The sequence below is a fragment of the Argiope bruennichi genome, chromosome X2 (assembly GCF_947563725.1).
Source record: "Argiope bruennichi chromosome X2, qqArgBrue1.1, whole genome shotgun sequence".
In the NCBI taxonomy this organism is placed as follows: Eukaryota; Metazoa; Arthropoda; class Arachnida; order Araneae; family Araneidae; genus Argiope; species Argiope bruennichi.
This window is the reverse complement of record NC_079163.1, coordinates 83,482,318-83,503,692: the sequence shown is the minus strand read 5'-3', so window position 1 is coordinate 83,503,692 and position 21,375 is coordinate 83,482,318. Positions and strand designations below refer to the sequence as shown.

General features: G+C 27.0%; 1 protein-coding gene across 3 annotated transcripts in view; it reads right to left on the bottom strand.

The window, feature by feature from the left end:
• Window positions 1–999: 999 nt before the first annotated feature.
• LOC129960972 (putative leucine-rich repeat-containing protein DDB_G0290503) overlaps window positions 1,000–21,375 on the bottom strand; it is a 101,929-nt gene continuing 81,553 nt past the window's right edge. For 2 of the 3 annotated variants that reach the window (XM_056074753.1, XM_056074752.1), the window contains exons 9-21: window positions 17,915–18,224; window positions 17,632–17,746; window positions 17,383–17,545; window positions 17,006–17,106; window positions 16,009–16,120; window positions 13,360–13,507; window positions 8,902–9,008; window positions 8,588–8,793; window positions 8,202–8,250; window positions 7,277–7,405; window positions 6,199–6,276; window positions 2,925–2,990; window positions 1,000–1,204 (exon numbers count right to left, since the gene is read on the bottom strand). In XM_056074753.1, coding sequence (XP_055930728.1) covers window positions 1,169–1,204; window positions 2,925–2,990; window positions 6,199–6,276; window positions 7,277–7,405; window positions 8,202–8,250; window positions 8,588–8,793; window positions 8,902–9,008; window positions 13,360–13,507; window positions 16,009–16,120; window positions 17,006–17,106; window positions 17,383–17,545; window positions 17,632–17,746; window positions 17,915–18,224 — 1,620 coding nt within the window. In that variant the 3' untranslated portion in view covers window positions 1,000–1,168. Of the gene's footprint in view, window positions 1,205–2,924; window positions 2,991–6,198; window positions 6,277–7,276; window positions 7,406–8,201; window positions 8,251–8,587; window positions 8,794–8,901; window positions 9,009–13,359; window positions 13,508–16,008; window positions 16,121–17,005; window positions 17,107–17,382; window positions 17,546–17,631; window positions 17,747–17,914; window positions 18,225–21,375 lie in introns of those variants that run through there. The other variant, XR_008783734.1, reaches the window with a different exon arrangement.

Here is a 21,375-nt window from a genome sequence, read left to right as displayed (position 1 = left end):
AAGACGCTTGTTTTGTATCTATTTTAGAAAATAAATTCAAAAAATTTATGCTAGTAGATTGGTTGTAATGCAAAAAAATATATAAATATTTATAGCTTAAAGAAAAACCAAACCATGTGAAAAAATATTACACAAGAAGCTAGATGAAGAAGTGACAAGAATAATGATGGAAATACAAATAATAGGAAATTAAAGTTTCTGCCATATATATAATTGAAAATCGATTTCATTTTTATAGTATCTATATTATGCTTATTATTAGAAAAATTAAAATTTATAACACAAAAAAAACAAAAAAATAATTTAAATTTGAAATTATGGAATTTTTTTTCCGAAAAAACATTTAACTGTTAGTTACAAATTTTAGAGCATGTAAATGTAATGATGCTGATAAATTAATTTATATGTCTTATGTGCTTAGTAAAGTACAACTGATAAAGTAAAGTACAAAAATCATTTGCCTGTTACTTACAAATTTTAGAGCATGTGAATGTAATTATGCTGATAAATTAATTTATATGTCTTATGTGCTTTGTAAATACAACTGATTCCTCTTTTTCCTGAATTATGCATTGAAGTAAAAATCATATGAATTAAATCAAACACCATAAAAAATTGGATAATAAATGTTTCAAAAAAGCTCAGTTTAATCCTATTCATTTTGCATACCATAAAATACTAATTAGCACTTTTTCAGAACTGTAATTACACAATTTGATTAAAATTTATTTTAAACACAAATCAAAACTGAATATAGAGCAGCCATTTTAATTCAAATAAATTTGACGAATGATTTTGCTTAAAAAATCGTTAAAAAAATTAATTATCTTACTCAGTTTTAAAAATGCTTCTATTAAAGTATAAAAGCTCGCAGTTTTCAAAATTAAAGAACCCATAAAAGATCGACAAAAATGCAAACTTTATTAACAAATGTATTAAAATAATACAATTATGTATCGAACATATTTAAACAATTTAAGTGAGACACTAAATATTATAACAAATGATTCAATGACACTTCATTTGTACATTTATACATATTAAGCTCTTTTGTAAAGACAATGGTATTAGAAATTTAAAAGCATAAAACGAAAGGCATAAACAATTCGACTATGTAAAAGTTATATGTAAGAAATCACAGGCTTAAATTCTGAGAGAGGAATAACATTTATGTAGGAGTTTTCGATTTTGATGATGAACTACCCTGTAAAGGAAAACAAATCAATAAATTAAAATACAAAGAAAACAAAAATTATTAAAATAAAAATAATTAAACTATATTTAATGTGAAAAGTGAAAGTGAGGAAGATGTTTTATTAAATGTTGAAAACTGAATCTATAACACAAACTGCATTATTTTTTTCCTTTACTTAGAAATTATATATTAGCAACCAACTTTAATGAAATAAAAGTTTTGAAATTTAACTTAAAATATTACCATTTAAACTACCTTTTTAATTTTAATATATGGGATTATATTTGAATTGCATTTTATGTAAAATAGTACTCTATAATTGTCCTCCACAAAAAAAATTGAATCACGTCTAAAGTTTTTGCAAAATTTAACTTTTTTAAAAAAATTGATTTTTTTTTAACATTTCTAAGACCTTTTTAACTATGCAAATTTTTTAACAATTTTTTCCATGTAGCTACTAATACACTACATAAAATGTGATATGGATTTCCTCCAGCTAATGATATTTAATTTTTTTTTATTTTTTTTATTGTGAAACACACAAAATACTGAAAAATGTATTAATTTTGAACTGAACATTTTTTTAAAAAAATACTACATACTTTAGAGCCAACTTCATAGCAAGTTTCATAAAACATCTATTTTAGAATATTCACAAAAAATTTCACACCCACTACTTAATTTTTTTTTAAACCCTGGGTTTTCGAAAAATATTATTTTAGCAAAAATACAACCTGGTGAAAAAATGAATTTAAAGTTTTCATTCATCAATATCATAATATAAAATTCATTTAATTTGTACATTTGTACATAAAATTCATTTAACTACAGCTTTTACAAAATTATAATTAATTTATTACATACAGTTTAAAACAAAAAAAATGCAAAAAATTATTGAATTAAAATATTATGCATGCATAAAAGATATATAAAGAAAAGCCTAAAAATGATCAATCTTTCAAAAATCTTAATAACAGCTTAAAAAATAAATATATATCTCAGAGTTGATTAATTGCATAATTCCGCCACAAATATAATTAACAACATATATAAAAATAGAAATATCTTTATTTTCATTATTTCAAAAGCCTCAGTGTGTCGAAAAGTATAAACGAACAAAAACAAAAATTAAAAGCATCTAATTTAAAACTTCCATTATTTTTATAAGGAAAATCGTATGCAAACAAAACTGAGTAACTAACTTCATTTCAATTTAACTATATATTTGAGAGCGGTAGAAAAAATAATAATTTTTTATCAGACTGTTCTAGCAAATGATCTGAAAAATGGGCCTGGCAGCATTGTTTACTCTCCTGTAATGCTTTAAAAGTTCTTCAATAACTTAATAAAAAAATACAGATATAGCTCGAAAGTTTTACAGGCAGGTTTTGAAAGATTCAATTTATAATATCAGCAAATAAAAAAATATTCCTTTTTCATGATTTTTTTTAGTACTATGTCACGTTAAAAGGGAATTCATAGCATACAGTAAGAACTCACTTATCCTTTTGGGAAATAAGATTATTTCATTCAATGCTAATATTAATTAAATGGATAATTATACTTGAGCCTTGCTCTTTCACAACAGAAAAAGTAAACATGTTTTTTTTCTACTAAAAAAGAATATTGTATGGCATGTAATTTAAAATTCATAAAGATATACTTTTCTTAAAAATAAAAATTTACAAACAAAATTAAAATATATTTATAAAAAAAAACATTCACTTACACCTTTGCATTCCACTTTGTTATAATCAAATTTACTTGGTAAAAGCTCCTTGTGGCTCAGTTTATCCTTTAACAAATAAAAAAAATAATAACAATCCAGCAGGGCAAAACAATTACTTGCATATAATTTATCAGGGCACAAAAATATCTTGAGTAAGATTTCGTAAAACACAACATTTAGCTCATAAATTAACACATCACAAATTCTATTTTAAATTTTTAGAGATATTCCTAAGTTTACAATTATCAATTGCAATAAATAATCAGGTGAAAATACAAAATTACCGTTTGAAAGCTGCACATCTCTTCTCAGTTTAAATGTAAAATAATCATAATAAAACCCTGCTTCATGCTTTTCAGCAAGTTCTGTTTCTGTTAAAGGCAAATCTTTAAATACTCCTTTATCTTTGCTAAAATATATGACTTTTTTTTGCATCTAACCAATATTAATAATAACTGGCAGCAATAGTTTAATCATTAACTATGCACAAACTAAATGCCAAAAAAATGATTGTTTTTATTATTATTATTCTATTCTCTACGACCTTGAAAAAAAATTCAATACTCTTCATGATTAATGGCAATAAAATCAAATAATCCTAGAAAACATTGAAGGCATACTGCATTTTACAGCATTCGTTATTCAGTCAGAATTCAAATATTCAAACAACAATCAATAATCGTACTTAAAATTTTCATTTGTCTCTTTCATTAACTTACATTCAAAGATACAGGTGGTTATCAAAATAATGGAAACACCATAAACGGATACAAGAATCTTGATTAATAAAGCCTTTAATCTTTATTAATAAGGCGAATTAATAAAGCTCCTTTGGCATGTAATACAGCTTGGATTTGCCAGGAAATCGAGTCCCACAAGTGCAGGATAGTCTTTCGAGGATTCTGTACCATTAGGAGATTTTGTGAAAATTCCACCATGACGGTGGAGGATATTGATTCCAGATAGAATTCTAAAATAGACAATAACAGTTCGATTATATAGAAGTCACGGGGAATGTGCGGGGCAAGATAGATGCTTCACTTCCTCCTCATGTTCATCAAATCACGAGTGAACAAGCCCTGCTGCATGAATAGGAGCATTATTATACTTGAAAATTCCATCTCTTGCATGAAACAGAGTTCACATCATAGAATGGACCTGATCAGCTAAAATTTCTTTATACTTCTTCCCAGTGATCCTTCCTATCAAGATTATGATTCACTAAACCACGACACAGCTGTCGTACCATGATAGATCTACTTAATGTCGGACAAATAGAAGAAGGCAATCACGATCGCATCCTTGTGTTGGTGTTCTCCAAACGTGTATTCGTCCTGTTGTGGATTGGAATTGGATTGGATTAGATTGTGAGGTTTAGGGGCGCAAAAGCCAAACCTGGCCATACTGCGCCAGACATACGGTTAAAATATAAAAACCGTGTTTTTATGTAAAATTATGTAAAAGTAGAAATTGATAGATCAAATTACATGGCAATGTCTCTTAACATAGTGAACAAGATATAAAAAGTGGTAACATAATAAAATGTTAAATAATATGATAAAAACCAATTTATTTTAAAAATTTAAAAAGATTTTTTCGTCCTGTTGTGGAGATAAACGTGAAAAATCATTCGCCTGACCATATAACTGTCTTCCACTTATGAATCGATCAGATTTTGTGGTTACAGCACCAATGTACACGACATTTGACAATAATATCTGCGACAAGCGGATTGAGAATTGCTGCTCTGTAGTAAATGTTCTGTTTATGCAGATGCCTCCTAACTGTAATTATTGACAATGAAGAATCTTTTTCTTGTTTTCTAGAATCTAGTTTTCTTTTCAGACAATACGATCTGCGTTAATATCCAACAGTCTCTTTCACTCAGCTTCTCCTTCCATCCACTATTTTACTTTGCCAAGCTTGTCTTATCGCACGGTGTTTATGTTGTCATGACTTAAGACAACGTACCTCTAATACGCCTAAAGGCTGGGATGTTTCGGTCACATTTGCTCCAGCTAGTTGGCTTCTACAATCTAGTATCTGTGAAAGTCTGTGAGTTCCGACATTCTATGCTTTCGACAAAAATTCAAGACATATACAACTTTAGCAAAGCTACCTCATACTACCACGATATATAATTTTTTATATTAAAAAAACTGCTAGCTAGCATTATATTTTAATGCTTACAAAGCGTATCCTTATATATCACTTTTATTCACAGGTGTTCCCGTCATTTTGATAACCACCTGTCAAATAATGCACATAATTTAGAGTTTCAAGTCCCTTGGCACATTATTAGTCAATACTTTATTAAAACACACGCATTATTTCATTAATGTATTTATAAACCATATATCAAGGGAAATACAAAAAATAATTTTGATGCAATGAAGTTGTGGTGGTAACATTATAAGCCAGATAACAACTTCCAGAGAAGAGAATACTCTTTTGTCTAGTGGTTATGTTACTCGGCTATGAACCCTAACGTTGCGAGTTCGAACCTCAACCCGCACATTGGTGACCCGGACGTGATTTGAACACGCAAAAAATTTTAACACTTGACAATAACACTTTTGCACACTTTAATGGCTAACACTTTTAACACTTTTTTTTTTTTTCATTCTATACAACATTTATTAAATGCAAATCTTGATTTCAATATATTTTTATAAAATTCCTAAACTATATTTTTAAGAAGGTAGAGTTGACAAATCTATTCTTTATCCTCCCCTTAACGCAATATAAAAGTTTTTCGTATCCCAAGGTTTCAGATTTTTCCTTTCTTATTTATTTATTATATTCGGAGTCATAACTTAAAAATAGCTATTTGTTATGTGATTTATTATGGTTTAAATAATTCCTCCGGTCTATTTATAAAATAAGAGTAAATAAAGTCATCGCATTATTTAATTGCTTACAAAAATAAATATCTTACCAATTAGTATTTCCATAATAAGCATATAGAATTATATAGTTTAATACTGATTGTTAAGTAATGTGTTTTGCCAAAGAAGGAAACTATCACACATTTCTCCATTAGCAATAGACTAAATATTGCAATTCTACATCATAATGAATTTAATATTATTATAAAAGTAAACGATAATTTTAACACGTATTTTCTCAAAGGGAAAATTTTTAAATGTCATGAATATAATATGATTTTAAAATATGCTTTGAATAGATGGACACTTCCGAAACATTATTCAGAAGGTGTCAAAAAATGTTTTGATTCAGTATTCCATAGAAATAAACGATTAAATAATCTTACATCTAAAAGAGCTAAAATCTTTCCATTTTTCAACTCCAACGGAACTCGTCTTTCTCGTGAAGCTGCATGTCGACTGATCTAGAATTAAGAAAAGAAAATAGCTGTTAATATTTAAGTAAGAAATTTCAAATTAATATTTTTATAATATACATAAATATTTACAAAATTTATTCAAATTTAGTACTCGAACATTAAAAACAATTAAATAACTCGATTACAAAATTATTTAAAAAGTAATAATCCGTTTATTATAAATACAGGTAATATTTCAATTTACCCATAATCAATAATTAGTTTCTAATCATTCATACCCAGAACTTCATTTAACTTCTGAGTTGCGCGAGCTATTACTTTTCCAGTCAGAGTCTGCGCTAATTTTAGCAAATAAGCAAGAGAGGAATGTCTTAAATATCACAGTATTATTCTTTTTCGACTTTATTAAGCAAAATGCTCATCTTTTAGAGGCTTTTAAAAATTTTCTGTTAAAGCTGTGTCTAGGAACAATAACGGATAGGATATGAGGGAACGCTTATCATAGCGGTGAAAAAGACAGCAGAAAATATGACGGGGGTGCATTCATACCTTATACAAGTTCGAGAAGGAGATTTTATCGAAATGTATTTCTGAAAACATCTGTTTTAGACGTGCAATTTTTCACGAATTTCAAATCAATGTTAGACAGTTAAAAATACAGAAATTAAAGGAAGTGCGGGGAAGCAAGAGCCCTTCACAACAAAGAAGAAAAAGTTCTATTTACGTTTGAATTTAAGGATTAGACAATACTTCATTTTAAGAAAGTGAGTAAATATAAATCGAATTTATTACATTATACATGCTATAATTTCTCAATTTTTTTTTCATTATATTAATAACAAAATATAAATGTTACAATTATGCATAGATATGAAAATATCGATCAAAATAGAGAACATACATAAATCACTCATTCTTTTAAAATGTTTTTTTCATATTTCCAATAAAAGTAAAAAATTAATCTCCCAAATAAAATTACTCAACTTATTTCAAAAATATTAAATAAATTACTAATTTTAAATAAAGAACATTTGGAGAGTTTTACCCTTCCTGATCCAGCAGTCACCACTGTTCGATGAGATGATCGTTTTTGAGAATATTCTTTGATTAAATTTTCTTGTGCTTTTTGAAGAACATCACATAGATACTGATAATGTATTTCTTCAGAATGACACTAAAAATATTTTATTCGAAGATTACTATTCATATAACAATACAGAAAAATAAAAATGCTACACCTAAAACAAAGTTTTCATTAATAACTATCTATATTAAATACAGAGTAAAAGCAATATTTGAAGCAAGCAATAATTTCTGATTGAAAACCCATGCTGAATTTTTTTTAATCAAATATGTACAGATAATGAGTAATGTGAGTTTCTAATAAATACAGAAAAAAAATAATCCTACAAATGATTACAATGTTTCCAAACTTAAAAAGTAAACAAACATGCTCTTTTATGTCGAATTTGAATATAAATAACTAAATAGTTGATATGATACATCAGTGTAACTTTTTAAATAACAGAAAGATATATGAGAAGAATGAATATAATGCATTGGAACATAATATATGGTGAACTACATTCGTGAGTATGGCATTAAAAAAAATACTTGATTATTTGAGATAAAAATAGATTTAAATTTAACGTCAAATAAGAAACAACAGAGCAGGGCTTTCCGATATTTTATTTTTCACGTATTGCATAGTTTCTTTTAGAGTAAATACATGTATTTTATTAACACCTCCATCAATCAACCATAAACAATAGAATACAGTTAATATTTAAATACTACCGGAATAAATACTATGAAATTTGCACAATTATAGATAGGTTATATAATTGTATATTATGGTTAGTTATTATTTATTGCTTCTATTAAGTAGCATTTATACTATTATAGTTATCAATAAAAGCAGTTATTAGCCATTAAAGTGTGCAATTTTCTAATTAAATCAAATATATTACCAGAGTATTTGGCTTCCTTTCATCAGTTGACATATTTTCAACATTCTGTCTGAAAAATAAATAATGAAAAATTGAATACTAAATAGGAAAGGTAAGAAAATTCTTAAACTATTACTATTTTATATTCATACTTTTCAGTAAAAAAAGCATTGCTATTCAGTTACTCATAACCAATTTATTTTTATCACCATATAAGCTGAACAATGTTTTTCATGTTCTCCTTTCCAAATAAATAATACAAATTTTCATTGTTGTTATTTCCGCAAACAAAAAATCCTTAAATCACACATTTAAACAAATTTTTGTCATTCACACTGAGATTTTTTTTTCTTTCTATAAAGGCATTGACTTTCATTTATCATGAAAAAAAAATTATATTACCAGACCTTTTAGGTTCAAGGTTTACAGTTTCTTGCAAATATCGAATACTCTTCTTCATTTTTTCCAGACTTTGTAAGATTTTCTTGTGATCTTGCCGCCTTGCATCAGCTAGATCATCACAATTCAGCCAAGAACAATGCATTAATGCAGACGATCCTTTCAAATCTGATATCTGTAATGTTTCTGCTAATTTGTTAAGAAGGCTTAAATACTGAAAAGAAAAGTGAAGAGAAAAACTCATAAGTATAATTCATATTTCCATTCAAAATGAGAATTCTGTATTAATATAATATGATAATCGATAAAAAATGAATCTCACTGTTTGTTCACTAACAGTCAGAAGTTTCCATATATTTCCTTCTTTAACATAAGATGATTTCATATCATTACTGGATTTTGCACTTTCATCAGTAGAAATTCTATGTTCTGAATTAAAAAAATCAATTAGTAACCTAGTAAATTTTAAAATTATGCACATTGCAGCTGAAGGAAACACTATAACACAAAATACAAACTTAAATTTTAAAACGATATTTGCACAATTATATATCAAATAAAAGAAACAAAGCTTAAAATTGCATATACAAAACCGAAGCATTAAACATTTTGGTATATAAAAAAAAATCATAATTCTTAAAAATATTTGTATGGCATATTAGGAAGCATGTGTAAATATAACACTAATAGAATAAGTATTTAAATGAACGAATCATTTCATCTGATGTTTGTACAGCCAAGTCATAGAATCTGCTCAATATAAAATACATCATAAATTTTGAATAAAAAAACAATCATTGGGAAAGTCAAATTAAAGATAGACCATTTTTGTGATTGAAGCAAAAAAAAAAACTTAATAAATTATGCAAATAAAATGAGAATCATAAAATTGCACAATACATGATGAAAGCCCATACATTCATTTCAGTACGGCTTAAACGAATATTAATATATGACTAGACAAATTTTATTATCTGAGGCCAAAAATTGTAAATCTAAAAAGGATTAAATCTAAGTTTTAAAAAAATTTCCAGTTTATACTTCATAATTTTCTATTAAGAACTTATATTATAATCATTTACATAAACAAAATGCATGCAAAATAGTATGAGAATTATAGTGATAGCATTTTGCTAGACAAAGAAATGTATTTCAAATCAATTGTAATCGACTGCAGCTCTTCAAGGGAATATATCATCGATATATTTAAGTATATAACTTCGACTGCAGCAGAAAATAATTGGTAAAAAGGGATAGTGAATTAATTCAAAAATCTATTTGCTGCAAATGCGTAAATGAAGAATTTATTCGAGACTATTCAAAGCGATTAATAGTTCAAAGCATTTTGCTATTCTTTTCATGATACTTTTCGATTAAACAGATTTGATGATTAGTCATTAATAGGCGTGAAACAAATCGAAATAACATTAAACAAATAAATCATTGCAACGTAGTTTGTCATTCAATATGACTCTCTTCATTTACTGAATCAACTGTTTTGAAAAGAACTAGCCTGAATTTAATTAAATACTCCTACATTGCACTATTTAAGTTATACAGTAAATAATAAGCATTGGTTTTCAGAACTTCAGTAGTTTCATGTCTTCAAAAACTGTTTTAAAATGATCGAAAATGATAGATGCAGACATTTTTCACTCAATTTTCACATAATGAATGTTAACAGATAGTTACAAATTACTACAGGAACAATGCATTCATTTTTTTAAACATAAAACGATCACTTTACAGTCTTTTGTTTTTCAGAATCATTAAACTGCAAAAATTCAGTTGATAAATGCATAGCATCTGTAAATTTATGGAGCAGTTTCCGATTCCTATAGTTTCCTAGTTTAATTATATCATCGTCCAATTTTGAAGGACACTAGGGTTATTTTGAGACAAACCTCATACTTTTGAACCGCGGTCAGATGACGCCTATAATTTACAAAAATATACAGCTAGATACCGATGAGTACCATGATGTAGGAAGGGTGAAAATCTGGAACGAATTCGTATAGGTATCCAAATCTAAATGGATGGAAACGTGGAGTGTGAAATTTTCATTAAATTTGAAAATAAAAAGATAATTCAAATTATTCGAATTGTCGTCACATCATAATGAAAGTTTTTCAATAACTGTAATTGCTAAGAAGTTAGACAACTAAATGTAATTTTCACTCCTATTCTAGCACTTGTTTTTTATATATACTTTTGACATTTCGCTGGAAAGCTTCTAACGAGTCGCGTAGGACCGTAACTACCACCAGAACAAATAAGCAGTACCCCGAAGTTTTGAGCCTAAATGGTCCCCGGGTGAGGATATATAATATTTTTAAAATATAATATTTTTTTATATATATTGGAGATTTTATTTTAAGAAATGAAAATTAAACTTCGTTAACCATATTTATATTTTCACTATTCAAGCCAAGAAATTATTTATCTAATCAAAATTTTGTTCACTTGGAAGAACTGAAACAATGTATACCAAAATGGATTTTGTATCATGAATTCGTCATCACTCACTTAAAACCATTTTGCTCTTCTGAAATTGTTTAATTTGATATTTATTTGCAAAATATTTAGTTACAAACATTCCTTTTTGATAACCAGGGCGTTCACACACATTGTTTTTATTTCGCTTGTATAGCTGAGATTTACTTCTAATCGATCCCTCCTAAATGCTGTTCTATATGGCTGATAAGAATAAATGTAAATTTAAATTTTGAAAAATTTTAACGAAGTTAACACATGTTCTTAAATAATAAGAAACACAAGAATATAAAAGTTAAATAAACGCAAACAATTACAATCTCACTATCTTTCTCTTTGTAATTTCTCGTTATATGGACTTTGCTTCCAGTTTTCACACCATTTCAAACTTTCTCTCAAACTTAGCTTTTGTCTCTTCATAAATGATTTTAACTTTCGTGATTTTAATTTTCATTTTTAAACGAAAAACCTTCTAAAATGATTTATTGAATATCCTATTAAACTTTTTGACAATTTTAACTGAATGATAAAAATTTGAAATTGTTCGAAATATTTAAGGTTTTGAATACCAAGACAAAACAAAAAGAATCTCTATACTTGAAGACAAACATATATTTAAAACTGTAATACAAAATTTAAAAAATAACGTATTATCTATTTTTAAATTAATAACCAAAAAATGATAATGATAGCTTATTTTCGCCTCATGTATTTCACAGTTTTAGAAATTCTTTTTCGGAATGTTTATTGAAGAATTTGAACAATTTTATTTTCATCGTTGCTAGATTTTATCGGAAATTAATAAGGTATAATTATTCATCCCTTTTACTCAAAGTTTTCAGCTGATTCTCACTGTTGTTATTTTCCAGTATCGTCGCATTCAATACTCATCTTGGCCAACCTAAAAGAGCACTTAATATACTCCATTCCAATCTTATCGCATTTTAAATTTATCTTTGAAATAAATGAACAAAATCCAGAGTTATATTATTGAGGATGATAAAAAAAAAATTAGATTAATTTAAAGCTAACTGGTGTTCAAAGAAAAAAAAATAGCAAAGAATTAAATGCCAGCTCATTTATTATCTTACTTAACGATGTCAGCAATTGTATCAAATCGTTCGAGTACAACAAAATCTCTCACAATCTGCCTCTGATTGATTAACTAGCCATGCTAAAATACGGGCGCTTAGATTTAAATCTAAAATGTAGGCCTGTAAGATAAAAAAAAATATGTATGGGCTAGCAATCTGATAATGGTAAAATGATAAATCAAGTGACGATTTTCTTGAAGTTACTACATGCCTGATTCCTTATTCGACATATTGAATTCAGTTGCATGTTTGGCGAAGGTTAGGTTCTATAACGCGCAAGTAAGCTCTTGGGTTAATATAGACAGTTTTGTAGATCAAAAAACATGACGAACAAATTTCATCATTACAACTGCGCAATTTATTGCGATTATAAATGAAACATGAACTGGCCAATTCCAGACAAATCAATTATCCTGAAAATCCTGCATTGTATGTACAATGCAATTAGAATATATAACTATCTTATTTCATGAGGAGGTAAAAAAATTGTAGTATAAAATGTTCTTTCAGGCTGCAAAATTTGATACTGAGTTTTTCTCAATTATTCTGGAATTACGCAATTTTACTAAGTAAACAGGCAGTTCTGTCAGTATCTTACCAGAAGTGAGATGATGGTATTGCTGAGATCAGATCACAGATAAATGAAAAACTAACACATAAATAATTCAGAGAAAGAATCAAAACGGCATTTTCAGGCTTATGTGTTTCTTTGACAGAGAACAATTTTAGAATCCGGTTTTACAATTCTAACATTCTTTTTACATATCATAGGACCATATATTTCATAAAACCATCAACCAAGATCAGCGAAAGCGAAATACATTAATATTTTCTTCAGAGAAAAGTGTGTTTCATAGCACATATTACATTGAATCACCAATTTAGACAGAATATTCTTTGAAAAAATATGTTGGTTCTTTTTTTTAATAAAATGCATTTGACTAATTGGAGATATTAACAGATTGCTAAATAATTATATAAATGTGGAATTAAATTCTAAAATAATCATTCCAAATTAATTTGCTAGTCGACTGCTGCAGAAATCAAATGTTAGGCGATCAATAAATTTCACATTATGAACACAAAGAGTGTTAAATATTTTAATAAAAAAAACCAATTGTAATAAAATAAATTAATGATTTTTTTTACATAAATGTTTCCTTTTGACAGGGAAGCTGAATCTACTAATATACCTTTCTTGCTTGACAAGACAGATTCTAAATGGTGAAACTTTGCTTGTAAAGTTTGCAATTCTTCAGAATGCTTCTTCAGTATCATGTCACACTGTTGATTTTGAGAATAAGCTTCTTTCTGGATAGCAGAATTAGACATTCCAATTTCCTTAATAAAAGTCAACATTACAAACAGTTTGAGAATAAACTAATAAATCTAATAAAATGTAATTTGCACATTTCACAATCAATACATCGATATATATTGTTCTGAAAGTTTTATATAGGCTCACTTTCATTTAAGCACTATTTTCATCTTCAATCATTAATCTATTTACAATTAAATTCACAATTATTTTGGTCTATTAAATACAAAACTGATACTATAATACAATATAATTGCTTATGATATGTTCACAGGAATAATAATGTAATTATGTTAATCACTGAAATCAGAATCAATGAATGATAGTCTTTCTTTTGACAAGGAACTCTCATTAATATTTTTGCATATTAATGAACTGGTAATTTAAAAATCATTGTTCAGTAAGTTTTGCAAAAAAAAATGTGCCAGTATTATTAGAAAGTAATATTAGAAATATACTACATATTATTATAAAGTAATATTAGAAAAAATGCTACACAATATTATAAAGTGCTGCAAACATTTAGAAGCTTTCTACATTGAAAAAAAAAGGTTGATATATCACAATGCTGTTGATTTTAAGTTAAAAGTAAGTTGAGCCAAAAGAGAATTTCACATCTGTAGCTGGACGTATGAGATTCCTTTTTATTATCTCTACAGTTTAGACTTCCATACACTGAATCACCTATATTTAGGTTTTAACTATATACGTTTTACAAAATATGGCAATCATCTGGTTCGCTCATCTGATAAGTGGGAAAACTATTGAGTTAAATTAATAAATCTTAAAGTTTAAAAAATATTTGTTACATTACCTTATATTTTCAAATTGTGATTCAAACTAGAGACTATTATTAGCCGAGAAAAATATTTAAAAGAATATATTTTTATGATAACAACTTCAAAGCGATTAATACAAATAGCCCAAAAATAAATAATTCAATTCAGATATAGTCAAAATAAATTATGTCCAATAAAATAAAAGTTCTCACTTTCAAGTATATAAGTTCATACTTTGGAAATTTACAATTACTAAATTAAATTTGTTGGTGATTATTATCACCAATTAATTTACAGCAAATGTATACAATTATCTGCCGTCATTTTGCAGCCAGATACCAGTAAGCCGACATAAGCAGAGAATGGGACTGTTGAGTAGTAAGAAAAGAAAGAAAGAAATGCGAAATATCCTGTAGTAAATATATTTTATGATATACATCATTTCAAGATAAAAAGAGAAGATAGGCAACAAACTAATAATTTAATCTATATCAAAAGAAAAGGCTAATCTCATTTTAAATAATAAAACAGCTCTTCTTTTTTAATCGATATTTTCTAGTGTTTATATCAAAGAGAATCACATCGAAAACTTTCTCATGTTAATCAATGTATTTCAAAACTGCTTCAATCAAAACATCCTTGTAAGTTATTTTAGCACTAGAGACCTCATTTAACTGTGTCTTCAAACTTGTTTCTATCACTTTCTTACAAACTGAAGTAATTCAAAGTCAATTATTTCGCAATGTATTCCTCCAATGTACTCCTCAATTGTTTCGCAATGTAGCAGCATTCCTCCATTAATAAACAAAAATTTAAAAAAAAACATTAACAACAACATCCATTACCAAGTAGGTAACAGACCAACAAAATTCCCTAAATGGCAAATGGTGCACCTAACATAAATACCTTGCAGAGAATCTACCTAGTAAAAGAGAAACTACTGAGTGCATTTTCAAATAATTCAATGTTAATGTCGTTAAAACGGAATGTCGGATAGCTGAGATTTACCTGTACTATATTTCAGCTTCTTGTCAAATTACAAAATCAATTTTAAATGAATTTCATTTTCAACAGAAAGTAGCAATAAAAATGTGCAAATTATCTTTAAAATGAAAACGGCAGCAATTCTTACAACTCAAACTAACATTAGATGAAGGCATTTAAAATAACCATATGCAGTTGAAACATATTAAAAAATTCATAAAGTTAGAAAAAACATTAAGATTAGAGAAAAAATTTAAATACCTTAAATTGTAATATTTTAGCATGTTTCTCATCAAGTTTAAACTGTTATAATCGATTTTATTCAAATATTGCTTGGGAATGTAATTTGAAAGAGGACTGAAAATCAATAAAATCAGGGGAAAAGTAACACGGCTTCAAACTAATATCATTGAAAAGACAGTTGTTTTCAAAAGCTGATAACGAAAAATTGCAAAAAAATGTCAAAAATTTGCTTAAGGGAATAAAAATTAATAAAAAGGGAGGAAAGGTAATGATAATGTTAAAAGGAAAAGGCATTGCAGAAAAAAAAATTACTGTTAAAAATGTCTCAAAGTGCTAGGAAAAAAATTTTTTAAGCAGTATGAGATAATACAATAATCATACAGATTGCTATTACCCAAACTGCAACAATATTAACAGAAGAGAGGGAATGCAAATTACTTACGAATTAAGTGACTGCATTTCAAGAGGTCGAGAATATAAAATATGAAGTAAAATGAAAGAAGTAAAAGGAAACTCACATCTGTCTGACATCCACAGTCAACTTTTCTAAAGTTCGATAGAGATTCATTTGAGTCATTCCCTTTTTCACTGAGTTTATCATTACTTGTATTTAAAAAGGTAAGCATTTCACTGTAAAAAATTAAAATATAATACTAAAATACTTATAAAAACTATAATATATTTCTAATACAATAATATGATTTGAGGCATTATTAATAAATCGAGAAAATTCTTTTCAGGGTTATGATAATTTTCTCAAAAAAAAAAATGAGTTTTATGATTAAAATTTGAAAAAAATAATCATATAGAATGTACTTATTTAATAATAATGAAGAACATAACATTTTAAAAAGGAAACATAGCCACTAAAAATAAACATAATGCAATATTCTTCCTGGGCGCTTCAGTATTATAATATCCGTTTCTATTACTGTTAAGCAAAATAAAATAAAATATATTATTATTCAAAACGCTTCAAGGCAAATATATCAGTTCTGTAAATCAAAAGCAATAATCTACTACACTGGAAAATCTAAATAGTTATTAATCTTACCAGAGAATTTTTTTAAAAAATGATCAAAATCGTATGCGTTTTTTGAATATAATTTTTTTGTTAAAAAGAGTTGTAATTTTAATTAATACTTCAGAGAAAGAAAGCAAAATAAAAATTCAGAAGTGTGAAAGAAAAAAATTATTGAACCACAATAGTTTCTTATTGTTTCATTTTTTCACCACTTTTAACTGTAGATCTTAATATTATATATGTATATTCGGTGAAATCATTTAAAGCTAATCTGCATTTTAAAATTGTTTCTAATCTAAATAAAATTTTAAAAATTAATATTGCAGATTAATTCCATTTGTGAATTTACTTCGATTATTAATCTTAGATAAACATTTTTATTTAAACAGAAGTATTAGAAATTTTTCAAATCTATAAAAATAATATATATATATATATTACAGATTGCTTTTGAAACATGACATAAATATAAAATTTTTATTGCTACATACTTAATTTGAAATTCTTGGTCAGATATTTTTTCATTTTTCTTTTCAAGTTCCAGGCACTTTTTTTCAAGCTCAACTTTTGTGTCATGCAATTGCTGTTTCAACTGAAGAAAAAAATGCATAAGATATATTATCCTTCATACAGCACTTTAAAAGAGCTTTAATGCTTTTTTTTAAATATGAAATTGCCTATTAGCACAAAATGTCGAACAACATTGTTTGATATCTAACCGACAGTAGCCGGCATTTAGAACATCGAACAATATTGCGGGTATATCATACAAAAGGGAATAAATCTATCTATATTATTCTAGACAATGTTTGCATATTTGATAATACAGCAAAAAAACAATTAATATGCATTTAATAAAATATATTACCTTCAGAGATTTAAGACTTTGATGCTTTTGTTTTTTCAGCTGTTTTGTGGCAGCATCTTTCAAATGCTTTAAATGTGATATTGTGGTTGATAGTTGTGATTTAACGGATTGGATAGTATTAAATTGATGTGCTATTTTTTCATAATGTTGTAAATTCTTTTGCCTGAAAAGAAAAAATAAATAAAATGTATTCATTACATTTTAACAAACAATAATGTCTTTAATGTAGTTAACATAATGCATTTATACCTTAAGTCATAAACTTCTTTCTTTAGAGCTTCAGAATCCATATCTCCAAAATCTGTCTGGCATTCCTTCTCTTCAATTTCTTTAATTCCATTTTCATTTAATAATGAATTAAGACCTTTAAAAAATGAGGTTTACATGGGGAAAGCAGCAAAATACTTCAAACAATATCTATTATTTTTGGATGCATTTCTCCTTTAATTAGAGTATTTAGAATCAATACAGTAAAAAGAAAAGTTATTAGTAACTCATACAACAATAAAAAAAATTCAAAAGTTTTACTCACGACTATGTTCCAACTGAAGTATTACCAGAAGTTGCTCTTTTTCAGCTAGCCTGTAATTTGATTCTTCTAATTCTTCTTTAAGCCTCAGAAGAACAGCATTTTGTTGATTTAAATTGTCCTTTAAAGCTTCTATTTCATCTAATAAGCTTGTTTCCCTTAGCACTTGCTCTTGAGAAGATTGACTATGATTTGCATGCAATTCGAATTTATCATTAGATTCAATAGATGTTTTATTTATCAGTTGAGATTCGACTTCAGCAATAATATCTTCCGTGGCTTCGAGTTCAGGTTCTTGAATTTTATCAGAAAACTAAATAATATTCAAGAGAAATTCCTTTTCAAACACTTAAAAAAATTCACATAGAAAAAGTATTTTCATACACTATATAAATGAAATGTTAAATAGAACAATTAATCTAAAATACTCAATACATTAAAATAAACATCATATGACATAAATATATAAAATAGAATGAGCAAAAAGAAAAACAATTCAAATAATTACAATGCAAGGGGGGCTTCAAAATTTTTGATGCTGACTTAAACGAATACATATAGATAAACACAAGCCAAAGTTGTTAACATAAAACACGACAGTAACTCAGGCGAGGAAGCAATAAAGGACATGTCTTTGTGGAATGGTCCCCATCAAGAGTCAGATCTCTCTTTCTCGGGGGTCCTACAGATAAACTCATCTACACGGACAATGTTGGAGATCTGAGGTGAATGCAGTTTCCATACATAAAATTACTAGTATTTTTGCCAATAAATGCCATCAGATTAATGGTATGAATGTTACAACAACATTGGTGTGGCTGTTTCTATAATTTGCTTCGTAAATAAAGCTACCAGCTGTCTGTCACTCCTTCTCCACCTTTCTTATATCTTATAATTTCAGAACACTGCAACTGCCACTCCCAATACATCATCACTTGATTTCCAACCATTAATTCTAGCAGTGATTTGTGAAAACTAAGGAAAATATTTCATTTAATGATGAGTCGTTTTTAAATATATGGAAATCATATTTGCATTAGAGTCCATCTTCATTGTTATTTTCACATTTTCAAATAACAACCCTAAATGTTCCTTTTTTATAATACATTCTAAGCCTTGAAAATTCTGAGAATATGACATTTCAGTAATTCAAAGCAAAACAACTGAAGATAACAAAAAAAGATCTAAGGTTCGTTTAAATAAATAAAAATATAGTAAATATATAGTTTTCATAACGCTTTCTTTTTTACATTTCAATCAATGATTCGATAATTTTACACTGACCCTTTAAGTTGTTGCTAAAAAAAGAGCACTAAAAGATGTAATTCAAAACATGAATTATAATACATGCTTTAAAGTTCATGTTCATTTATGGACAGTAAACTAAGGAAAAGAAAATAAAAAATCTTAATATAAACAAAATCTTTTTATATTTATTCCCTTATGCATAAATAAATCTTGGATATATTAATTTGAAGTTACTACTTAATTATAGACATATAAAATCAGATTTATAATGATTGGTGATTAAATATTTCATTAAATCATTTTTTCCTGTAAGATTTAAAAAATAATCTACTATTCTGGAAAATCTAAACAATTGATATTGAATAAAAATATTTTATTATAATTATTTTTAGAGAGCTGAAAAGTAATAATCAGGTGATAGTTTTAAAAAAGGCCTTTATTAATGAAATACAATTATCACGATAAATTTGAAAGTTAAAATGATAAAATTAGTTGCGAAAATAGCTCATATGGTACTACCATTCAACTGCTTTTTTTTTTTTTTTTTTTTTTTTTTTTACTACAAAGAATGGCAAACAATAAAAGGGATTCACGCGAATTTAATTACATATATTTTTAAAGATGTCATTATATTAAAATCGAAAGCAATATTTAACCCATTCATAGATTTATTATAGTATTTTATTTGTTCATATTTTTTTATCTAATTCATAAATAAATAATATTCATTTGCACTTGGTAGAATTAACATTTAAATATACCAATTTACAAAAAAATCTATCTTAAAAAATCCTTTTCACTTTAGAATTATAGTTTATGAATCAAAAATTTCCCGCCATTGCGATTAACCAAACAATAACTACCTTTTCTTTTGTGCTTTATATAAAAAACGAATTTGCTCGTTAAATCGAATGGTCGCTTCTTCTCTATTTTACATATTATATGTTATAAAAAAAGTTAGAAAGTTATCTTGATAATGAAAGAAATATTTTGAAAATAAAAATGCTTTTATATTTAATTACTATAACCTACATCATTATTTCCTATATCATTTTAATGATGTTCTTGTCCGAAATGACAAATAGGTTAATTTTAAATTATCCTAGAAATCAGCAAAAGTGGGGATATGTTATGATTGCCACTCAAATCTGGAATAAAAAGTTCCATGTTTTCCCTGTTTCTCTCCTGTACGTGGTCTCTGTAATTAGCACTCATGTGCTTGTTATAATGCAATATGATTTTAAGGAGTGGAAAAAGCAAGGAAAGGAAGCAACATAATTCGAAATAATAGCATATTAAAAGAATGTTTATATTATACATAAAAAAAAACAATTTATATTTATTTATTATCTAGAATTTAGAAAAATTTATATGTGAAGGGGGGAGGGTATATTACCTAACATGCTCTTTCTTTAACTGTAAATCACACAAAATTAAAGATTCGATTGAAATAAAACACAAAACAATTTTATTATCATGTTGCAAATCATTTCATAATTACTCATAAAAAAAAAACTTTACAAAGCAAGATTACTTTTTTTTAATTTATTCATTTTCGTCAATTTATGCATTTGGGCATCAATTTCTGAAACTTATGCATCTTTTCGGCCATCAGTTTCATAAGTTTATACGCCATTTTTGCTCGGCCAAATGTACATGTAATGTATTTCACTTTCAGTGAACATACGTGAAAATATTTCCGGTATCAGTGAAGGCATTAAAGGTCTAATGTGATGCAACAAGTTTTAATCTCCATAAAAATTCAGCTTTACATAATTATTCTGGAACTAAAAAGTTCGACATCTGTCGGACATTCAATTTGACGTTTTCAGATTTGATATGTCATCTTTTCCTATATTCCTTTTATCCAACATCAATGATGATTCTTTTGAACTGGCTGACAAGTCTTGTATGTTTGCCTTTTTTGGCATGACTAGTAAGTGCCTGTTTTCCCATATTACTTAGGCTTATTATCTTCTTACAAAGCGAGAAATACGCAACAAACAGATTTTGCAGGACCTCTCGAAGTCATTCAACAAAATCAAGATTGAATTTTTTTTTATCCGTCCAATTCGTTTTAAATATGGATTTTGAACTGCTCATTTTTTTTTTAATTCTCTGAATAATTTCACAGTTTTTCAAATAATAAACAAACTAATCTATAACTCACGTATGGTAAACTAAATACCACCGCGCTGCTTCTGCAGACTGAAATG